Source organism: Channa argus, chromosome 8, assembly GCF_033026475.1.
Source record: "Channa argus isolate prfri chromosome 8, Channa argus male v1.0, whole genome shotgun sequence".
NCBI lineage: Eukaryota > Metazoa > Chordata > Actinopteri > Anabantiformes > Channidae > Channa > Channa argus.
In genome coordinates this window covers 18,839,823-18,861,314 of record NC_090204.1, presented here as the reverse complement: position 1 = coordinate 18,861,314, position 21,492 = coordinate 18,839,823, and the positions used below count along the sequence as shown (strand labels likewise).

The 21,492-nt window shown below is 41.0% G+C and overlaps 1 protein-coding gene across 2 annotated transcripts in view; it reads left to right on the top strand.

Annotated features, from left to right (window-relative positions):
* ror1 (receptor tyrosine kinase-like orphan receptor 1) overlaps nt 1–21,492 on the top strand; it is a 114,367-nt gene that overhangs the window by 67,224 nt on the left and 25,651 nt on the right. Inside the window, exons 2-4 of one of the 2 annotated variants that reach the window (XM_067514141.1) lie at nt 9,151–9,213; nt 14,812–15,102; nt 15,803–15,836. In XM_067514141.1, the coding sequence (XP_067370242.1) occupies nt 9,151–9,213; nt 14,812–15,102; nt 15,803–15,836 (388 nt within the window). The remainder of the gene's footprint in view (nt 1–9,150; nt 9,214–14,811; nt 15,103–15,802; nt 15,837–21,492) is intronic. The other variant, XM_067514142.1, reaches the window with a different exon arrangement.

Below are 21,492 nucleotides of genomic sequence, written 5' to 3'. Positions count from 1 at the left end.
TCTATAGACTCACTATACCCACTTTTAGTTGTAATACAAAAGGTAAAAAAAGTTATTCTTAAGTATTTGTCCTGACTCTGTGTCTCTCAGCACTTTCTAAAATGTGACTTATGTGGTTTAGCTTTCAAATTCCCTGGCTCTAAATATCATGTCTGCACCAGCGGAGTGTGTGGATGTGTTTCGGATGCTCAGTGTGGGTTTATCTCTAGCTTGTTTTTTCCTTCTTTCTTTGAGGACACTAATCTCTCACTCCTGCATCTCCTTTTCTGTCCCACATCCTCCTGTCTTCCCCATTAGTCGGCTACTAAACAAGAGAAGGGAGGCTGGCGCTTATTTTCTTAATTTGGGACGAGGACGAAGTTGCCATAGAGAATTGATTTGATTGACAGGGAAACGTGCTGAAAATGTTCAAGGGTTCTGTCTTTGCCTCAGACTTCTGCTGTTGGCAACCCACACTCGGTCAGAGCTGGAAAACCAAAGAATAAGAATAACACAGGACGTTTTTACTGGAAAGAAAGTGTCTTCCACGCTTGCTGTTCTCCTTCTTTCATCTCTCTCTGTCACAGTCTCTGCAGTCTCCTGCTGCTTGTGCTGTTTTTATCTCTGGTTCAGTTTCTCTCCGTCCCTGTCATACTTTGACTTCGACTTTGGCCCGGAGTCAAATTACTTGTGGCCGAGTTTATCCCTCAGCCTAAGCCACTCAGAGCTGACGAAGAGTCACGAGTTGATGGAGACTCGATGTCTTACGCCCAGTGTCCCAGAAGCATTGCAGAGTTATTCAGCATAGTTTATATGTATAGACAGAAGCCATCAATCTGTGGCTTGTATAACACATTCAGTCAATCAGTTCATTAAATGTAGTAAAGTGGCAGGAAAGAGAGAATTTGAAGACCAGACTGGCTGAATCAAGAGATTCTGCATTGGACTCCTGTAATGTTGCAAGAAAATTGATGCATGAGAACCAGAGATTTTTATTCAAAGCATTATTCAGATGTTTTGTCCTAGTAGCAGCTAATATGGTCTAAAGCGGCTAGTTTCAAGAACACGCTGCACCTTCTGTAGCCACAAAAGACATGATTTAACTCTTCTTGTTTTAAATGTTTTAAATCCAAAGTGAAGATGCATTTGTTTGAAATTATTGTCATTTTTATCATATTGTTTTTATCATTTTTATCATGCATTTATGTTTTTGTAATTGCTTGCTTAGATATTGTGTTTATCTGTTGTAAAGCACTTTGGTCAACTTCTGGTTGTTTTTAAAGTGCTATGTAAATAAAGATTGAATTGAACGAAAAACCTGTAAATATAGATCAGTGTGTAACGTAAGTTTTTGCATTTATGTGCGAATTCACTCTATACAATGAGGCAACCATGACCACTGGCCTGATGGAAGACAGACCAATGCTAATGTTTTCCAAATTGCACCATCACTGTGCACTGTGTCATTTAAATCAAACATCCTTAGTTTGAAATGGTCACGCTCTGCGTTTCATTAATGGTCCCTGGCCTAAATATGCTTCGTTGATTTAATCCAGCCTGCTAACATTTTTTAGTCATTATTTATCCTGCAGACAAGGGTAGATGTGGCCTGGTGAGTGAAGAAATTCTGATGGATGTTAAAAAAAAAAAAGGAGCCTAGCTTAACTGTGGTCACATGATGTCTAAATCCAAGTCACGTTTGAAATCCACCAGCATAATCCAGACGTTCCCTCTCTTTTTTAATTTGTCATTCTCTAGGAATCTTGGATTACTGGCACCTGAGCTATTATATATACACACACAGATCATTGTCCATGCAACACGGCATGTGTCTTATTCACACCATGAACACTGTTGACACACATGTTGCACTATTTACAGAAAAGTCACGTATGAAAAGCCATGCAGTATGACAGTATTAATGTCCAACAGGACAGACAGACAGCCTGACTGAGTTTGACGTAAGGTCTTAAATCATAGATTCCTCACAGGTGTGACGACTCCATTCGCATTCCACAGGCAGATGAACAGACAGTTGCATCTGTGGATTATGTTGAGGTCTCAGGGCTCAGTCTTATCTGACCAGGCCCACACTCACACACTTGTACCGGACCTGTCAGGTGAAAACAGATGAGCTACACAGTAGGTGGTAACATGCTTGTGCACATTCCTCGCTAGCCTGCTTACACCGCTGGTAACGTGAGCCGATCGGGAGCCTCACCCAAAATGGTTTAAGCAGACCTTATGCATCTGCGTGGTTTCCATTGCAGAGCCTCCCGGGGACAGCAGGGGCTTATCCATTAACCGTTTAACCTGTGAGGCCACAGAGTCCAAATAGGGCAAGGCAGGGCTTCTGCAGAGCCATCAGTGCTGCATTAAGTCATTCCGAGAGCGAGACTAGAAAATGTATTAGCTCGTTAATTTGCCTTTATTGTACAAGGTTATAGAAATAAAACCACTTGAATATACTCGGGCTCACTGTGTCGCCGTTGTGTTTTCTCATCCTGTATCGTATTGTCCTTAATTGTCTGAGATCTTATTTCCTATATGGAATATTTTACAATGGTACCAAAATTACAACCAGCCCCTCATCATTTTTATGTCATGATATTCATGTTTTCAGCATATGACTTGGCCTTGGTGCTGTGTGCTACCCAATTTGGCCATGTTGTGGGAGAGAAGTGACTATTGGGTTTCAGTGCACACAGTGGGAGCCCTCCTCCCTCTGTTTGTGTTTCATGTGGTGAGGAAGAGTGGGAAGAGTGGTGGTGGAGTTTTGGAGATGGCATTAAACTACTGGTTGAGGCCACAAAATCCCCACTGATGGCTCTATGGAAATTCTTTTTGGCCTCTTACCTCCAGGGAGGTCATAGGTCAGGATCTGCTGTAGACCAGCCAGTGTACAAAAACTTCAACAGGGCTCTTTCAATTTAAGAGTGGCTTATCCTCTTAAAAAAACTGTTGTCCACTTGGCTCCAATCCCCAGCCTGGACCGATGTATACTGGGTAACAGCAGTTTTTTCAGGTCTGGTTAATTCCTCCTGTGCTGTTCATCTGAAGTAGCTTTGCACTGGTTGAAATAGCTGCTCAAACAGAGTCAGGGGTTGATGTTTGATCGCTTTCAGAAACAGTCAAGCTATTCAGCTTTCCAAACATTTACTGTATATACAGTATACTGTACTATAATCTGAGCTCAGCTCTGTGATTTGTGTAAAACAACAGTTGTTAATCTGTTTTCTATGTTAAAGAAAATGGCTGTTGAAACTCAAGCGCTTTCTTTCTCTTGCTGTCTATTGTTCTGATCCATAAAGGCCTAGGTCAAAACAGCCTCCTGTCATCCACCCTGTTCACATCTCCCCTCCCCACTCCCACCGTCACCCACCATCCCACACCGCCACCCCCCCCTTTTTCACCCACTTCTCTGCGCTTATAAGGTTACAGACAGAGTAGGTCTAGCGATGCAGGGTGGTGTGAGAGTGAGAGAGAGAGAGTAGTTCCTGTGTTCTGTGGTCCATGATGTCCTCAGGTGAACAGTCAGTCCCTAAACTGGGCCTGCTTTTATTCTTTTATACACTCTAGTGGAGCCTGGGAACAAACACCTGTGCACACACACACACGCAGGTGCAATTTTAATGGCACACACATCAATACATGCACAGGTACCCAGTATTTTTGAACTCTGCTATCTTTTCCTCTCGGTCTTTCTTGCGTAACAAAACTGCAAACGACTTAACTGACTGGTCAGATCCTTCCTTCATCTGTGGATTATTGTGTTAGCTTCATAATGTTACTATGATTTAGACATGACATAAATTTATTTATTCAGATATAATTATAGGTCCATGTTTCTGCCTTTTTGCTGTTCAGTTTTAAACTCTTAAAGCCTCCATCAAAATCTCTTGTTTTGCTGGGGTATAAAAAAAATACTCTCTCTGTCTCTGTTTCTCTCTCTGTCTTTTATTATTAGCACATATCCGATGAGAAGATTGCTGATCATGGTTTCAAGTGTCAATATTTATGGTCTAGTCCACAACCACAAGAGCGCACACAGTAATCCCAGATGATTAAATCCAGCTTTTTTAATCCGCTTCTCAAGTGGGTTTGAAGGACATAACCAAATAGCATCATCCAGGATTAGAACATCCAGCATTACTCATTTGATCCAGGATCTATTAGCCACATTCAAACATGTTCCAACCAAAATGTGGTTGGAAGAACTTGGAGGATGAATTGTAAAATTATTGTACACAATACAAAATATTAGTTCAAATCAAAATACTTCATTCCTCCCTCGTGCATGTGAGCAAACATACAGACAGAAAACTCCCCCACACGTGCAGTGGTGAAAGTGCAAGTGCATCGGAGTAATTTACGGTGCATTTGTGTATACACAAAATTCACATAGCCCATAATAAGTTTAGGTTTGCTTATCTGCTGCCTTTGAGCTTCTTTACAACATTTCACACCATAGAGCAGTGACGTTTAGATGCCATATGTACTTCAGAGAGGACAGCAGTGCCATAACCACAAGACAGGACAGCCAGAACTACAAAAATAAAAACCAAGTCATAACAAAACCGATCGTTTATTCTCTTTATTTGAGTGACTAAAAGCAACATCGGCTACCGCATTTTCTGTCGTGAAGCTAATTTCCATATCATTCTTTCCACTGGCCACAATTTCTTTGATTCTGTAATGGCCACGAGTGACCAGTGCGAACAGTTTTTCACGTCTGACACAATGACAGGGAGTGAAACCTCCAGCCAAGGCAAATCTGCACTCTCCTTGGTGGAACAGAAACCTTCTTCTTTCAAAGCAGATTTTACAAGCACCCTAACTCTGGGTTTATTATGACGCACATTTTTTTTTTTCGTATTCTCTCTCTTGCTGTCTTTTCTTCTACACTCCAATTTTCCAAGTCCTTTTTTCCTCCATTTATCTCCTATGACTCTACTCTCTTTTGCCGTTCTCAGTCACTTTTCTTCTCTCACTTTTCTCTTTTTCTCGAAATGAAAAATCTTTATCCTCTCACATCCATGTCCTTCTGCCAAGACTGTAACTTTCCGCTCATTTTCCAGTCTTGCACCTAATTCTTCTAATAATTCATTAAGGCAACTGGAACCCAAGATAGTGTGGTTCGGGATTCATGGCTCATTTTTTTTATTGTCTGGAACTGCACATTCGGTTATATGATGTGAGTAGATGTTCACGTGAATTTATTTATTTTTTTGAACAGTGGGTTATACAAGCAATTGAGAACATCACATGAAAAGATGTAAAGACAAAGTGGGCGAACCTGGAGCAGAATACATATAGAAATGTGGGGGACAGAACCAGAGATCCAGTGGAGACAAACCCGTGATGGAAATGATCATCACTCCCGTACTGTCTTCATCTACAGTCTTTATGTTTATGTGTCACCTCTTTAAGGCAGAAATATCGCTGCTGTATAGCTGCACTGCGAAAATGGAGGGTTTGCCGTTCTTCCAGATAACCCCTGAATTAGGTCAGGTTTCCAGCTAATAGGGATGCAAGAGGACCGTGGGAGAGGCCCTAATAACAGAGCGGGAGAGCTCATGCATCAGTCTCACTCACCACACCAACCACTCTGTCTCCAAACACAGCCCCCCAGACCATATAACTGCATATTACTGTAGTTCCTGCACATAACTGCTCAGATTGAACATTTCTGATTTGGTTCTGCTTTTGCTCTCAGAGGCTCCCTCCCTTCTCACTTTCTCCATTTCTTTACTTCCCGCCTCTCCTTCGTTCCCATCCCTCTGAGTTCTCCACTAACTCCCCATATGCTGCTGTCCCAATAAAGTCGCACCAAAGTCTCAGAGCTCTATCAGGGTTAAGCTCATGTCGCTGCGTGATGTTTATCACCATAAGCCTAATACAGCTGGATGGGGATCAGGAGCTGCTCTTTACTGTGTGCCGGTTTGATGTCTGGACTCCTCAGGGGCATTGGCCCTTTAATGTGCTACGTTTATTGCCTCTAGGATGGCAAATTAGTGGTACGCTATAACAAATGAGAGGAGCCTCTAAAAGTTATACTTGTATTCACACCAGCCAAGAGGGAAAAATGATACTATAATAAAGGTTGTCAGCCATCCAGATAATTGAAATATGTTCACTGACATAACCAAAGGGCCTCTGAAGTTCAACGTATCACTATGTACATGTTATGGAGATATGTGCACAATCTAGACCCAGGTTGTATTGCTTTTAAAAAGCTAGTTGAGGAGACATTACTCTACAATTTGGGTTTTCAGCAGCATGCTAAAGTTCCATACATTACCAAAAGTTTAACTTTTAAGTGTTGAAATTTGTATTTCTCTTACAAATGCGCTTTATTGTGTAGTCGGTGTCGTATAAAAGATGGGTACATTTCACTATTGTCTGACATGACCCAGTTTTTTGGGCGACATGCAGAAAAAGAAACGCATATACCAGCAAGCTATGGGCTTGTACAGACCACCAACAAAACAACCATGATGACGGTCAGTGGGGTTTAGGCAACTTGAATCGGGTTATTTTTTTAAAGAATCCTGTTTCTGTTGATTGGATAAAAGATGCTAACCACAGTCTCAGCTCAAAGACAGACATTGTGTACATGTATGATGGAATTTCCTTAGTTTTGAACTGGAATACTCAAGTAATAGTTTCTTCCTCTTTCCTGCTTTCATCTAAACCAGACTATTCCTCCCTACTAGAGATTAATATTGTCAGATGAGGGTCCTTGTAATACACAGATCCAGTTAACATATGTGGAACTATCAGAATCAGGATTGTGATCCAATCAGGGTACAAAACCACAACTGCTGATCTAAACTGACACAGGCATTGTAAAGGTGGTTATTTTTAGCCCCTCATTAACAAATAAGCCCGATACAATTGCTTCCCTCTGTTGCTGCGAAACATTAGAAAGCTAATCTCAAAATTACTCTGCAATTCATCCCAGATATTCCAGATGATTGTCTCAGTGAAAGAGGACTAACAGATGTGACCTAAATAAGGGAATGATATAGTGAATAAGAGAGAGAAATGAGCGAATAACCTCTCGTCAATTTGAACAACTGTCATATCTGCAAACGTCACAGAAATCGCTTCTTTTTGGTCCTAAAGAAGAAAAAAAAAAACACATTCCCTAATAGTCTGTCCACATATACAGAGACAGAGTATCTGGCCTCTCGTAAACCTGTTGTCCTGTGGTTGTGTTGAGCATGTACTTTACATTCTTTGACTTTTCTACATGTTGGAAGCAAAAACAACAGCAACGAACAGGTTAAGGCCACGTCAATAGAGAATCGCAAAGCTGGAGACTGTGATGCTCATCTTTTCCTCTATTTTGTTTGAAATTCCTTCCTGCCTCCTTCACATTCTGTCCACATTTCCATGCCCAGCAACCTCTATTGAACTCTCACCTGGCTGCACTTGACTAGCTTTGAGTTAGCGAGACTAGAGAGCTGAAAGGTCCTCGCTCCTCTTTCGTTGTAAAACACAAAGCTCTGCACTTCTTAAAGTCTATGAACTCAAAGCACAGAGGAAATGTAGACTCACCTTGGGGCCAGGGCTTCAATATAACACACTTTCATGTTGGTAGCCTTACTTGGGTTCCAGTAACTTGTGTGGACTGCAAGTATGTGAAGTAAGCCATTGTGTGAATGCAAATTAAATACTAGTTTACAAAACCCATCTGTGTTTATCACATGCTACAGATCTGTAACAATCTTGACCATAAAAATTGCCAGACAGTTGTTAGGACTCAGTTGCCAAACCTCCAGAGCCCCCTCACTAACAGGTGCAGAGGCCCAAAGCACTGCTCATTAACACATCTCATTTCACTAGCACTCGTTACCCTCGTGACACAGCACGTGTGAAACGGCACATTATCACCCAATTAACATGACCCTGTGTCAGGCGCCTGGTCTTGTTTCTCCCTGACTCTCTCATTCCCTGACTGTCCACCTGCACATGTAACCGCGTTGTTTTCAAGCTGGTAATTCAAGAATGCAGAGAGTTTTGAAACTTTTATGATGTTGTTTTGCTGCTGAAACATATTTAAGTGCAGGTTACATGTGCAGGAATCACATGCATGCACACAACACTGTGAGAACATGTGGTGTTTTATTTTTAACATGTTGTATGTTTGTGACTGCAGGGTGCATTGACAGGCAGCCAGATGCCCGTTCATCATTAAAGACCATCTCAGCCTGCACAAAAACGTACACACACACACACACACACACACACACACACACACACACACACACACACACACACACACACACACACACACACACACACTGGGGGTGCCTAATGGTCAGAAGTGATTAGTGTCTTGCAGCTAATTGTAACTGGGTTATACTTTACTTTGTGTAGAGTGTGACTGTTTCAGGGTCTGCCCTTGTGCTTTTTGCTTGTTTTAAAATCCTGTACAGGTTTTTTCGTTTGTCTAGCATCACCTTACGACCCGTGGCAATGCACACTGAAGCCCGTTTTCTTTCCCTTCTCTCCTGTAATGAAAACCAGAGGAGCGTTCTGTCGTCAGCTGGTAATAATGCAGCATTAGGTCCACACGGCTCGCTGAGAGCCTCCCTGTTATACATTGAAAACTTTGATCGGCACTAACAAACGTACAATGTTATGGTACCAGTGGGCTTTATCTTTTAAGAATGGCAACTTATGTGTTTGCACCATTCATGTGTTTATCCTGTTGTTCAACTTTGACATTAATGGAAAATGCTGGAATCACTTTCAGGTGTGTTTAGCTGTAGCTGGTTAGTTTGTCGTCTTGCCACTATGCTGGGACTGGGACACCTATTATTTCATTTCCAGACAGATGTTTCCACACATTGTTTTTCCTCATTCAAGTCCCAGAAGCTTGTTTAAGGTAATCGCAGGGGAAGCTGCCGACCAATAATCAGCATTTCTTTTATTTTTCTGCAGTTGCATGACCTCTCTTTCACTGCAGCCCCTGAAACCATGTTTTGAAACGACACAAAAACCTTACAAACAATTAATATTTTTGTTTGTTGGATTCATGATCCATCAAGTAAATTGAGTTTGGAACTAAATAAACAGTTGAACAATAACTTTTTTAACTTCTGTACAGTAGCTTGGTGAGACCCCAGAGCTAATGCCCTTCCCCATTTTCTTTGTCTGCAGGGTCTGAGTTTGCCCAAGACCCCAGTGTGCTCAGTACCACTTCATGGAATGGCTCTAGTAATGGTAAATAGACACACACACACACACACACACACACACACACACACACACACACACACTAACCTTTCCAAGATTTCCTGGACAGCTCTCAGATAGGAGCATTTAGCAGGGCTCAGCTTTATGCAAGAAAACTGGTGAACACATCTTTTACAAGCTTTACGTGGTGATATGTTCACATCCTTTCAGTCCATCCAGGTGTTTGTAATGTTACAATTCAACCGGTCCTCTGTGAATTGTGCTCAACCTTGCAGTTTAAAACCTCATAAAACCATTGTAACATGCATCACGATTTCTTTTAGAAATCCTTTATTTTATGTTGCAACAATCGCAAAAAGGTCCACGAAATCCAGGAGGGACCGTCCTCTTTGCAATTCATAAAAGGTGAACAGCCTTCCTAATTATAATTTTCTTTTGTTGATGTTACACATATTAATAAACCTATTTTGTAATCACAATTTGCCTGGAATTTATATAAACCGAAAAAGAATTGGTTAAATCCTGAATCCTACAGAACACTGAGGGGGGGGGGGGAATAAATCATGATCACATTTTTTTAACCACATCCCCTTTACCTGGTTGGGAAACCCAATAAATCTGAAGTGTGGCCTTAAATGTCTTAGAGGCTCCTTAGCTCTCCTATTTACAGTTTGTTCATTTATCTTTAATACATTTGTTTGTGGTGAGGATGGTCTCATCTCTTTAAGTTGCCAAGCTTTAGGTCATCAGATCCTGATGGAAGCCAAATTAAAAACTGCTGTTCTTCTGTCAGAACAGCAGGACAGATCCATAGATCTCTGGGCTTTTTTAAACACTTTTTAAACAAAGTTATCGGTCAAATCTCACCACCCCCCCACCACCTCAGTTTACTCTCTGCTAAGAGACCTGACATCCGTCTAGCTCGCCCGAAGACAGCCCGACTTGGAATAATTTCAACAAGAGTTTTCGCTGAACTTGACCTTTTACTGTTGCTCTCTCATTTTGTCTGGTTTGCTTAATTTATCTGTTGCAAAGCCAGCTCTGCCACAACATCCGCCCCACAACAGAATCTGTGTACACAAAAAGCAGACGTTGTTAAACACACAGGCAAGAACGAAGACAGTAGTGCCTGGACGTGATTGAGCAGTTTAGTCAAGATAATGATTTTGGTGACCAATCAAGGATGTTTAAAAAGCCATAAATACAATGTGGAGTAGCTCCAAACAAATCATAGAGACAGTTGAATTTTTCCACAACAACATGAAATATAAAACCTACAAAGGCTGCCTGTGTGCATGCACATTCTCAAAGTTTTGTATCTGTGTGGGTGTCTGTGTGCATGTTTTGTTATTTTGAGCTAAGACCCATCACTAACATCTGTTTCTTATCTGATGGGTGAATGGTGATTGCACCCCTTGTTTTGTCTGCAGGCAGAGAATGGTTTTGATTGACCGAGCAGACAGCATTCAGGTAGCGATGCTCTATCAGTACGCATCAGTAGCAGGAAGTTTTCATGCTGAAAGACGCTCATTATTGGGCTGAAATCAGAGGTGATGATAGTTTAATGAACCTATTTTCCCTCAGGCTTTCTTTCATTCTGTTTCTGTTTCTTTGTTTCATTCTGTGCTGTTTTTTTTTTTTTCTTCTCTCACTTCCTTCCCCCTCTTTCCCTCTCTGTTGGAGAGTGACCCAACTTTAATGAAATTCACCTTCAGCCGTAGCTGGCAGCACTACAGTCCCAGCTCCTCGGCGTATCCACTGAGCATGTTTGGTTAGCTGTGCAGCCACTCAGGTTTCTCAACCTGTGTCTTGCTGAGAGCAGCATGCCCAGCACGGCTCTACACTGAAGACATACATTCACATGTGTGAGGCAACTGGTGAAATCAAAATGCATAGTGTGAGTTATCCAGGTTTGTGTGTGTGTGTGTGTGTGTGTGTGTGTTGCAGTTGTGCGGGTGTGCCTGTTTGTAAGTGTCGCATTGTACAAAAACAGTGCAAGAAAAGCAGGCTGATGATAGGGCACCGTTAAGTTGCCTGCTGCATTAAAGGGACAGGGCTTGAGTTTCACAGTACTCCGGGTGCCAAATACCACAACCTTCACCACGGGACAGTTATATACAGAGTGGCTTTGTTGCACAGATGTTGGCAGGACATCCTTGCAGCTAAATTACTTGTTGTTCTCTTTGTCCTCTTCACTTCTCATCATCATCTTCTCCTCTTGTCTCTTCTTTCCCCCTTTTTGCTCCTCATTGCTTTATTGTACGTTATTATAGCAGTTAATGAGGTGTGCAGCCACACAGCTCCAAAAACCATTTTCTTTTCCATCAACTCCACTAATGAGACGGTGATAAAGTGACTCACTTTGTGTGACCTTCCCACCTTTGGCAAAACACTTGTCTGTTAAGAGCGGGTCTGTTCTCATTTAAAATGTAAAGTACTTTTTATTTTTATATAATCAACACGCACATTAAGGCTGTGAAATGTAGCATCAGCATGTAGGTGGGGTTTTACCCTCATGCTGTAAGTGTGTGGGTACAGATTTCTAGCAGACCCCCGGGACTTTGTGTCGATAGTTGGGACATGAAGTCGAAATGAAAACACACACCCACACACAGCAGCATGAGTAGACATGGGCAGCTGTCATGTATCCTCAGTAGGATGAATATATCACCCATGAAACTTGCTGAGGTTCCGCTAGTTTGTGTATTTACACACTTCTGTGACCGTTGTCAGCATGTGCATGTTGAAATCTTTGTTAGTGTGTGTGTGTGTGTGTATTTTTTTGTAAGGTTTTACAGTAGCTGCATAGTCACAGATGTGGGAGTTGATTTGCGTAGGCAGAGGGTAGAACTTCTGAACTTGAAATGCATTTCTCCATTTTCTGAGTTGTAATGTTTTACACAAATACTCTTTCACACCTTCAGTCATGGCACGGGAACATGTAAAATGTAATGTTGCAGGTAGTTTAAATTGGCTCGTGAACAATTCTGTGTAAACGACACGACAGAAAATATTATTGATGTTTATGAAATTAGCCATGCTCAATATAGATAGAATAGAGTCATGTCCTCCACCTCAGTATTATTACAGTTGTCTCGTGACATTTAAAGTGATTACGAACGATAACAAAATCAGAGTAGACAGATTAAATTGAAAAATAAAGCAAAGTACATTGTAGCCAAGCAGCTGAGTAAACAAAGTTTAAAACTAAAGTTACAATTTAACTGCAGAAACTGCCGAGCTCAATAATATTTGTCTTAGTGTCTGCAGCTGAAGCACACACACAGAGAGGGAGTAGCGAAGTAAGTAGATAATGGTGGAGATGGTATCTTAAAAAATATTATTTTCCTAGTTTCGGTTTGATGTGCTGGAGAGACGGGACTGTACATATCATAATGGAGACTGTTGTGTATGTAAAGAATGAAGGACAGATGAAAACAAATGGTGGGTGGAGGTCGATGGTGGGAGACTCTTCGCATTGTCACACACGTGTTAGTACCACATCGCTGTGTTAAGCCCGAGGTTTTAGGCAGGAAAGTGTGAGTGTGTGTATGCTGTACCCTCTGCAAAGCGCACACACACACACACACACACACACACACACACAGACTGTGTGGCGAGACAAACGTGCCAACTTTTTAACAAACACGTCATTGGCACTCATTTTACACAACTCACGACAGGTGTCGGACGAACTGTACGTGCAACCAAAAGGCGTCCCAAGCACCATTTCCTGTGTTTGTGTTAGGGGGCTGCAGCCTACACTTTCTGTAAAGTTGTCGGAAACACCCACGCTTAATTTATGCAGTTATTGGTAATCTGAATGGAGGTGATTTCCCCTTTTTTCTCCTAGTGTGTTCAAACCCAATGAATGCCGAACGGTACCGATCGTCAAGAATTGTCCTCTGGGGCTGCTGTAGCTCAGTGGGTGGATATGCAGCATTTTGAATAAAAGTGCTGTGTAAGAAGATCATTTTACAAATACTCAGGCATGTATTAACATAATTCACTTTGAATTTTTTTTATGACAACATTCTTTTTGACTATATTGATTTTGTCCGTGAAGTTATTATAAAGTTTATTCAGAGTCGAAGGTGTTGATTAAAAGTGAGAGAGGCATCGTTATTATTATGCCGCGGGTTTTAACCAGAGCAGATGATAATTGCAAGAACTTCACTAATTATACATTTCTGTGTTAAATGATGAGTCACTTTTTGGAAGCCAGTTCATACTAAATCACACTTTGACTTCAACACATCAGCTGTCTTGCAGACACAAAATTGTTCTAGGGCTTTTTCTTTTGCCTCATATACAACTTCTCAGGTGGGACATAGTTTTGCGTTCAGTTGAACGGAGAGGAGAGAGTGTCTGGCCGGTTTCATTCAGAGGAGAAAAACTGTATCTGTACAAACATCATTGTACTTATTGTTCCAGGAAACTGTTTGAATTCAGGTTTTGTTCTTACCAGACTTTTTTTTTTTTTTTTTAATACCGTTCTATCAAGATGTTTTTCTTTCATTTCGTTTTGCTACATGTAAGTATGAAGTATGTATAAACACCAGAGAATAACCGGATCTATTAAGAGTGTAAGACAGAGAGCAGCTTTGGAGATGACAGCTGTGCCCTTGTAGGGAAAACCCTGGTTGCAAGACTGGACTACTGAAGGGTAATTGGTAGTTTCCGATTTCTTATTATTTAATTTACTAACATATTAACTTCAATACATTTTCAGGTTTTCACGTATATTTAAATGTATGAGTGTACTTGCACGTGTACGTTTTTGCTTCTAGTTTTACTCCTCTGCCACACACACACAAACACAAACGCAGGAGTTCATCTTACTAGTACTTGAGATTTCTCTGCATGTACTTTTCCTGCTTTGTTGGTTTTGGCTGGTTTGTGTGACCAGGAGCATTTCTGCATACCTAAGATGGGTTTTGGGTTTGAAGGAACTTTCCACAGATTTTTCATGACATTAACACAAATGTTTTTCCTTCACATTAAACTCTTAGATTGCTCTCAAGATGTTCTTTTTTTCTCTCTGACCACCTCAAGGAAAAATGTGGTCCTGGAGATAATTATGAATATTAGTTTGAACTCATCTGTGTCACACTGGGCCATTTCTGTGGGTTCCGTTAATGTTATGTTCACTCTCTAAAGTTCCTTTGGACGAAAATGTACAGTACCCACGACACAGGTGATGTTCATGGCCTCATGCACAACCAGAGGAAAGCCCTCTGGCATCATACAGCCATGATGAAAAGTGGGATTAGGTGTCGCCACACTGGCAACCACAAAATATCTTGCAAACCCAGGTTTCTAATATGTGTGATTGAAAACACTGAGTTGTTTTACATTTTCTTTATTTTTTTTATGTGGCAGCATGTGTCTTTTTAAAAACCTGGCTCTGTTGTTGCAGTAAGTGCTGGTTGATATTATATCGCGGTTCCTGGCTTTGTGTAACGCACTTTCTTTTGACTTTTCCTCTATCATCTCACTCCTTGTTATTCTTCTCAATTGGCCTTGTACCTTTTTCATAGTCTCTAGTCCATTATGTGTCCCTCTCCTCTCTTATCACCCTCCTAGTCTTCCTTTTAAACTCTGCTATTCCTCTGTGTCTTCCAGGGCCCTTCTTTATCCGACTTGAAGCTCCCATGAACAACATCACCACCTCTCTGGGCCAAACAGCCGAGCTCTTGTGTCGTGTGTCAGGCAACCCACCACCTACTGTGCGCTGGCTGAAGAATGACGCCCCCGTCATGCAGGAACCACGGCGGGTCTCTTTCCGGTCCACGCCATACGGATCACGCCTCCGCATTCGGAACCTGGACACTACTGACACCGGCTACTTCCAGTGCGTGGCCACCAACAGCCATGGGGTCGTGTCCACGACGGGCGTCCTGTTTGTCAAATTTAGTAAGAAACATAAGATCGGTGATGGTTCCAGAGAGCTAAAACTGCCAGACAAGCATTTTCAGTTTTACACGCTGGCTCACAATTTGACCTTTTCCCCCTACATGAACTTTTCAACTCATAACTGTACTGTTACCCTTTGTTCTTGCTTCTGTTCTTGTTTTCATTGTCCTCCGCCTGCCAAAAAGACAAGTGCCTGAAGGTACACTTTGGCATAACTCAGAAGGTGGTACTAAATAAACTACTTGGTTCTGTACCGTGATTTACTAGGAAGTGTTCTTAGCAGTTAAGAAGCTTGGGATTAGTCAACTGGATGTGTCAAACACCACAACATAGCAGTTACTATCTATCCAATTTTAAGACACTGGAGAGCAGAAAATGGATTTAATAACACATGTCCAATTATCATTTATGTGTATCTGACTTCTCCTGATTTGTGAAAATGCAGTAGAAAAGCCGAACAGGCCACCTTTTACTATTCACATTCAGTTCATGTTTAAGTTTACGGATCGATATGTTCCTGTACTGGAATAGCAGCTAATGACTTTGCTCTCTATTTATCTCCCCCTGCTAGAGATCTGGCTCCTTTTAGCAACACTCATCTCAACTCATTCTTGCTTGTCGTTGGCAGCTTGCACAGTGAAATGTCTGGAAGCAATATTGTTTATCCTGTTGTAAGAATTCCCTTTGTCTTCTTTCCCAGATCCTGTCCCTTCGTCTCTGCCAGGAAGGCCGACGTAAGTTGCTTCTCACTATAGTTATGCTGTACTTTGCAGAATGCAAAGGGGGGCACCCTCTCACTAAACTGTTTTGTGAGCAGTATTCAGATGAGTTTTTTTTTTGGAAAATGTTTATTCCTTGATAATTGCAGATATATTCTTTTTGCGAGGCCTACAGAACTGGTGCCTGCTCATGCATTGGTCGTTAAGTATTATATTTGTCTCGGTTAGTGAAATGTGAGAAAATCACAGCTTACTCTTTGCAAATGTGGCCCTGGATCACCAAAACAGACTGAAGGATGCAGTACAAATTTCGTTAAAGGTATAATTTAGTAAACAGATTAAAGAGCATCTAACATTGCCAACAACGTCCCCACAGTTTGTTAATTTATTGCCTGCAGTCTTTCGATGTAGTCTGGACTGGAAACTGGAAAATGCTGCTCTGTTTTGTGTCTTCATTGGCTGCTTGCAAAGAAACACCCTTAAGTCTCTACAGGATATTCTAAATAAACACACAGCATAATAAGTCCCACTCTTTAATTTTCCCTTTATGGGTACAGGACTTAGTGGGGCTAAATGAATATTTAATAGGATATTGCATAACCCACTGGGTGGATTCTATAATACACTAATCCTCGTAATACTGGAGGAACTGGGTTAGTTTACTTTCAGCCAACTGTAATTAGAAAACAGAAAGAAAACAGGACACAACTTAAAAACTTAGAACAATAAGAGTTGATGTCTTTTACCTTAAGTGCCTCTGTGGTTTCTGTTATATTTTAATAGTCTCCCGTTCAGCTGCCATAAAAAAAAAAAAATCGCAATAGTAATATTTTGCTCATAAAATAAAGTTTACTTTGAGTGTGGTGAGTTATTTTATTTTTTTTCCTTTTGTTTTGATGTCTCCATGTGTTATGGAATAATACTCTGCGAACTTTCCCAACTCATTTGATTTTTGCAGGATCAAAAGAGTTAAGTTGGATGATTTTCCACAGTGACATTAGAGCAAGAATCGCTGCCATGTTCCGTGTAGTGCTCTGTGAATCAAAACTGCTGGCGCAAAGTGAACATCAGACACTCACTAAATCAAACACTTAGTAACTCCAATGAGTCGAGGACATGCACAGTCGTACACATGTGAACATTTGAGCATACTCCTTTCAAACATCTGTTTCTGTCATTCCCTTGTTTACATGTTTTAATTTTTGATTTTCCTGTGCAGCTAAATTACAGCTTGTTTCAAAGATGAGACAGTTGGCTGACAAAGAAACCACAAGATGATTTCTAGAGGCATATCTTAATGAGAAAGACTAATCGATGAGATGGTGGCACACTACAGCTGTGCAGATGCTGGAAATAAACTAAAATGGAAAATGAAATGAAGATTATAATTGAGGGAGATTATCTGGATGACATTGCCAGCTAGGCACATATTACCATCTTTTTAGAAAATTGTAGTCCACTTGGAATCATATGTGCAGATGACTTTGCAGCAGTTTCATTTTGGACAAAAATTTGGACAAGTAATTGTTAAATTTTGAGCATCATTATTAGGACCTTTATATGGATTTTCTGTTTATGATTTTACAGAAATCCACCCATAAGAGATGTGTACTGTCTCTACCTCAGCAGTCAACAAGGAGATCAAGTAGTGCGAGTCCAACACTGGTGGACTAATAGAATCATCTTTATTATACCAACTCGCCACAGGGAGTTCATCAGGGTAGTCTACAGGTGGTGCAGACAAAGCACCTATACATTATATACATGGTGAACGAGCAGAGTAGGAAATAATTATTCAGTGGGGACCAGACAGATATGAATACATATAAATCCATCCATTTAAAAAAGCTTATTGAGTCAGATTGCGGTGGCAGCAGGTTCAGTCCAGACATTCCAGCATCTTTACTCTGTGGTGCAAACCGCCCTAGTGCACGCTAAAGGTCACGATCTGATGCAACCATCACCTGCAAAAGGTACCAAAGTGGCTCTGAGAATCTTGTCCTTGAAAATCACAGGGTCATAACAAGGGACAACTCTGCGACTATATATGTGAACACATTAAATTTAGAGTGCATTCGTTTGCCCAGTGACACTTTTTTCCAGTCGGGCATGTAAAATGTCCTTCTGCAGCTGCTTCAAGACCACAGTGCATCTTTGATGCAATTTCTGAGGCTGCAAAAGTTTACAAGCGCTCACAGGATTAAAGCGGTGATGAAAACGATTAGCTGTTGTAATGTTGTGTTAGTATGTTAATATACAGTAATGAGGAAATTTTCCAGTCAATTAAATTCCACCCAAATGTCTTACCTCATTTAATTGACAGCTTTAATCTCAACATTTTTAACATCAAACTCATTGTGTTACAGCTTGAACACATCAGAGACTAAGTTAAACCGTGCAAGTCTGAATAAATTAACTTTTCCTTGGGTTGTTTTTTTTTTTTTTTTTTTTTTTTTCCCCTGCCAACTTGTAAAGCAAAGTACTGCTGTCGAGCAAAGACCAGCCATCTGATCTTGAGTCTCGTTACAGTCATTACAGACTTTATTTAAATAGACAGGGGGCCTCATTTAGCAGTGTCGGAGCTGTGGTTGTGGTGGGCCGATCGTCACTGCTGCTCGTCATTAGTGTCACAGCCAAATTATTAGCCGTAAAGTTAAGGTGGCAGTCGTCTGGAAGACGGGGTCACCTAATGATGACACGTGATGACCTGTGTCTTGCTTACCTCATAACACAGCTGTTCAAACGTCAAAACCTCTGCTGCTCGACTCGCGTGCTTTCAAAAGACGTGGAGCGGCAGTCTGTCACTTTAAATGAAGAATATTCATTTACGTTCTGCCATTCCTTTACCCCTCACTCCCGAGCTTGTGAACACAGTTACTTTCATTCTCTTGGTATAAAATTAGCCACAAATATTACTTACAAATTTAGGGAAATTTTTCTTGCCACCCACCTTGCTGAACCTGAACATAACATGAACTGTGTATCCTACAGTGTTTGTTGTCTTTGCTCGGGTCTGTGCTCTCATTTCCATCCTCTCCACATTGGTTTTCAGTATGTACAGTACTCTGGGGTCTGTGCCCTCGCTGTCCGTGTGTGTCTGTGTGTATGTATATGTAGAGTATGTCCTCACGGTTGGTTTATGAGAGTAGCCACAGGCAAACTTAAGGCTGACAGCCTGGAGGTTTCAGCCACAGTCCAGGCAGCTTGTGTCCAAAATGAAAAGTCAGAGACACGAGTAGACTTTTCCTCAGGCAGAGGCTTTGTGACATTATTTCAGAGCTTTTTTTTTTCATCTTTTGTTTGTTTGAAGTCCCAACTCGTTAAAGACAGTTTTTTGAGTCAGGAAAGAAGTCTGTCAGTACAAATCTCAAATCCTCGAAGACAAGTCCAAGTCACATTGCAAGTGTTCTGAACCAAATTGCAAGTCGAGATCAGAGTGTCCATTTGGAAGCTAGACAATAAAATGAAACCGCCATGGATGAATTATAAGAAGAACGGTCTCTGGGCACATACAGGCAAACCCACCCAACTAAACTTAAGATACACAAAACAGATGAAGCTCTGATGAAACTGTGTTATTTTGTGCCTGTTTTAGTCCGGTTCAGTATTTGTATCAATTTTTGTTGTTTATTTTTGCTTTGTGTGTGTGTGTTTGGTCGTCTTTTTGTCTGCTTAGCAAAATATGTGATTATTGCAGGATTTTGGGTCAGAACGTAAAGAAAAAACCTCACTCTAATAACCTCACTCTTGGGTCGGAATGATAAATTACTGGAGGCACCATCCCAGTTAACTTAGCATAGCATAAAGACTAGAAACGGGGAGAAACAGCTTGAGTCGTTCTCTTTCTGAAGATAAAATCTGTTTAGCAGCACTTACTCATTTAACACATTGCTGTTTGTTTGTTCAATCTGTATAAAATTTCCTTTAAGTCCCATTTTGATTTAAAACTGATAACAGCAAATCAGACTGAATTTAATTTAAAATTCAAACGTCATCGTCATGGCAGCAGTTTTTGCTATCATCCTCATTCTTCTTCCTCCATCGTCTCCCCTCCCGGAAATATTTTCTTAGGACCAGACCAAACACAAGTGAGGGGGGAAAAAAGTCTTGCCTGCCAGAATTAGACCCCCAACTTTCTCCGTCTCGTTTTCTCTTTCTATGTATGCTGCCACGCTTTTTTCATTTGAAGGGGGGGAAAAAAAAAAAGACCATGATTGAGGGAGGGGGAGGGTGAAGGGAGTGGAAAAAAAAACAGTGTTAGCAGAGTCGGTGGAGGGTGGTACCATTAACACTCACAGTGGCATTTTGTTCTTTGATTCCTGGATTTGGCGGCGTTCAGGTGTCTGTAGCCGTGTGAGCTGATAGGAGGTGTAGCTGAAGTTCTTTTATTGGTTTTACTTGAATAAATATTAATAATTAAACATACATAAAAGTCTAGTTAAAAGCTAGTATATTTGAAGACTTGGCCATCATTAGGGTAGAGGTTAAAGTATCATATGTAATTTGGTTGTGAAAAGGCCTCTTTTACCAATGCACTGGAATCCTGACATTCTCCTGACTTTGACTATGTGAGACGCTCTACACATTATCGGGACTTTATCCTGTGATCCCCCTAGTACAGAGTCTGTATTATGTGCGTGCAGAACACTGCTCTGTCCTGAATTGTCGGGAGGATTTATAGCGAGTGAATGGGTGTGTTGATGACGTTTCTATCGCTCGGCTACCACAGCAGTCAAAACTTTTTTCTAAATGCACGCTTCCGGTGTGCTGTGAATAAAAGACTGTTTCCCACAGCCCGAGTTTTTTTAACATGAGTTTCTCCTGAGACGATGCTTCAGAGTCGGACGGTCTCCAGCTGTGTGTTACAGGTGCGAATCCCAACTCTGCACAATGTGCAAGGCCGAAGGTCCATATATGAAACTGGCTATAGTTACATAGTGAATGTGTAAATAAGCAACATGAGCATAGAGTAGATGGTTGTTTGTGCTGTTTCTAGTTGACCAGAATTTAGTTATTGCAGTTTGAACATTATTTCATCATTTCAAAAGCACTGCCAATTTTATATTTCTAAAAAAAACGTAGATTAAAGCTTCTACATCCCCTAAGCTGACGGAAGCTATATACACGGCAGCTGATTCGTGAGTCTCTGTCTTTGTTTATAATAGACGGGTTTCTCTCTGTTTGAAAAGATTAATACATCTGCACCCTGGCTGTCGAGGCTCTTTTAAGTCTCTCAAAATGTTCCCCCCCTGCTTTTCTCACAGCATTGGAAGAAAAGGCAATTACAAAAATAGCTTATTTTTTTAATCTCATCTTTTCTCTCTGCTCTGTCCTCTCTGTAATGGAGAATGAGGGAGAGACAGATTTAACAAAGAACAGATTCCCTATTTTTTGCCTTTCCTCCAATCTTTGGGCTTCTTGCTTCTCGTCAATCATTATTTCATTTGCTTCAACCATTGTTGGAAAAGGTATTTTTCTTCAAACACAGAAAGACCTTAATTGAAGAACTCTTGACTGCAAACCAAACAAGCACACGTGCCTGAAAGTTCAGGTTTGTTACTTGTTAGATTTAGATTTATGCCTTGAGTGCATATGCACATGTTCATCTGTGTAATACAGTAAGAGCTTTATTTACTTTTTGGAAGTTTGCAATTAATTCACCAGTTGAGAT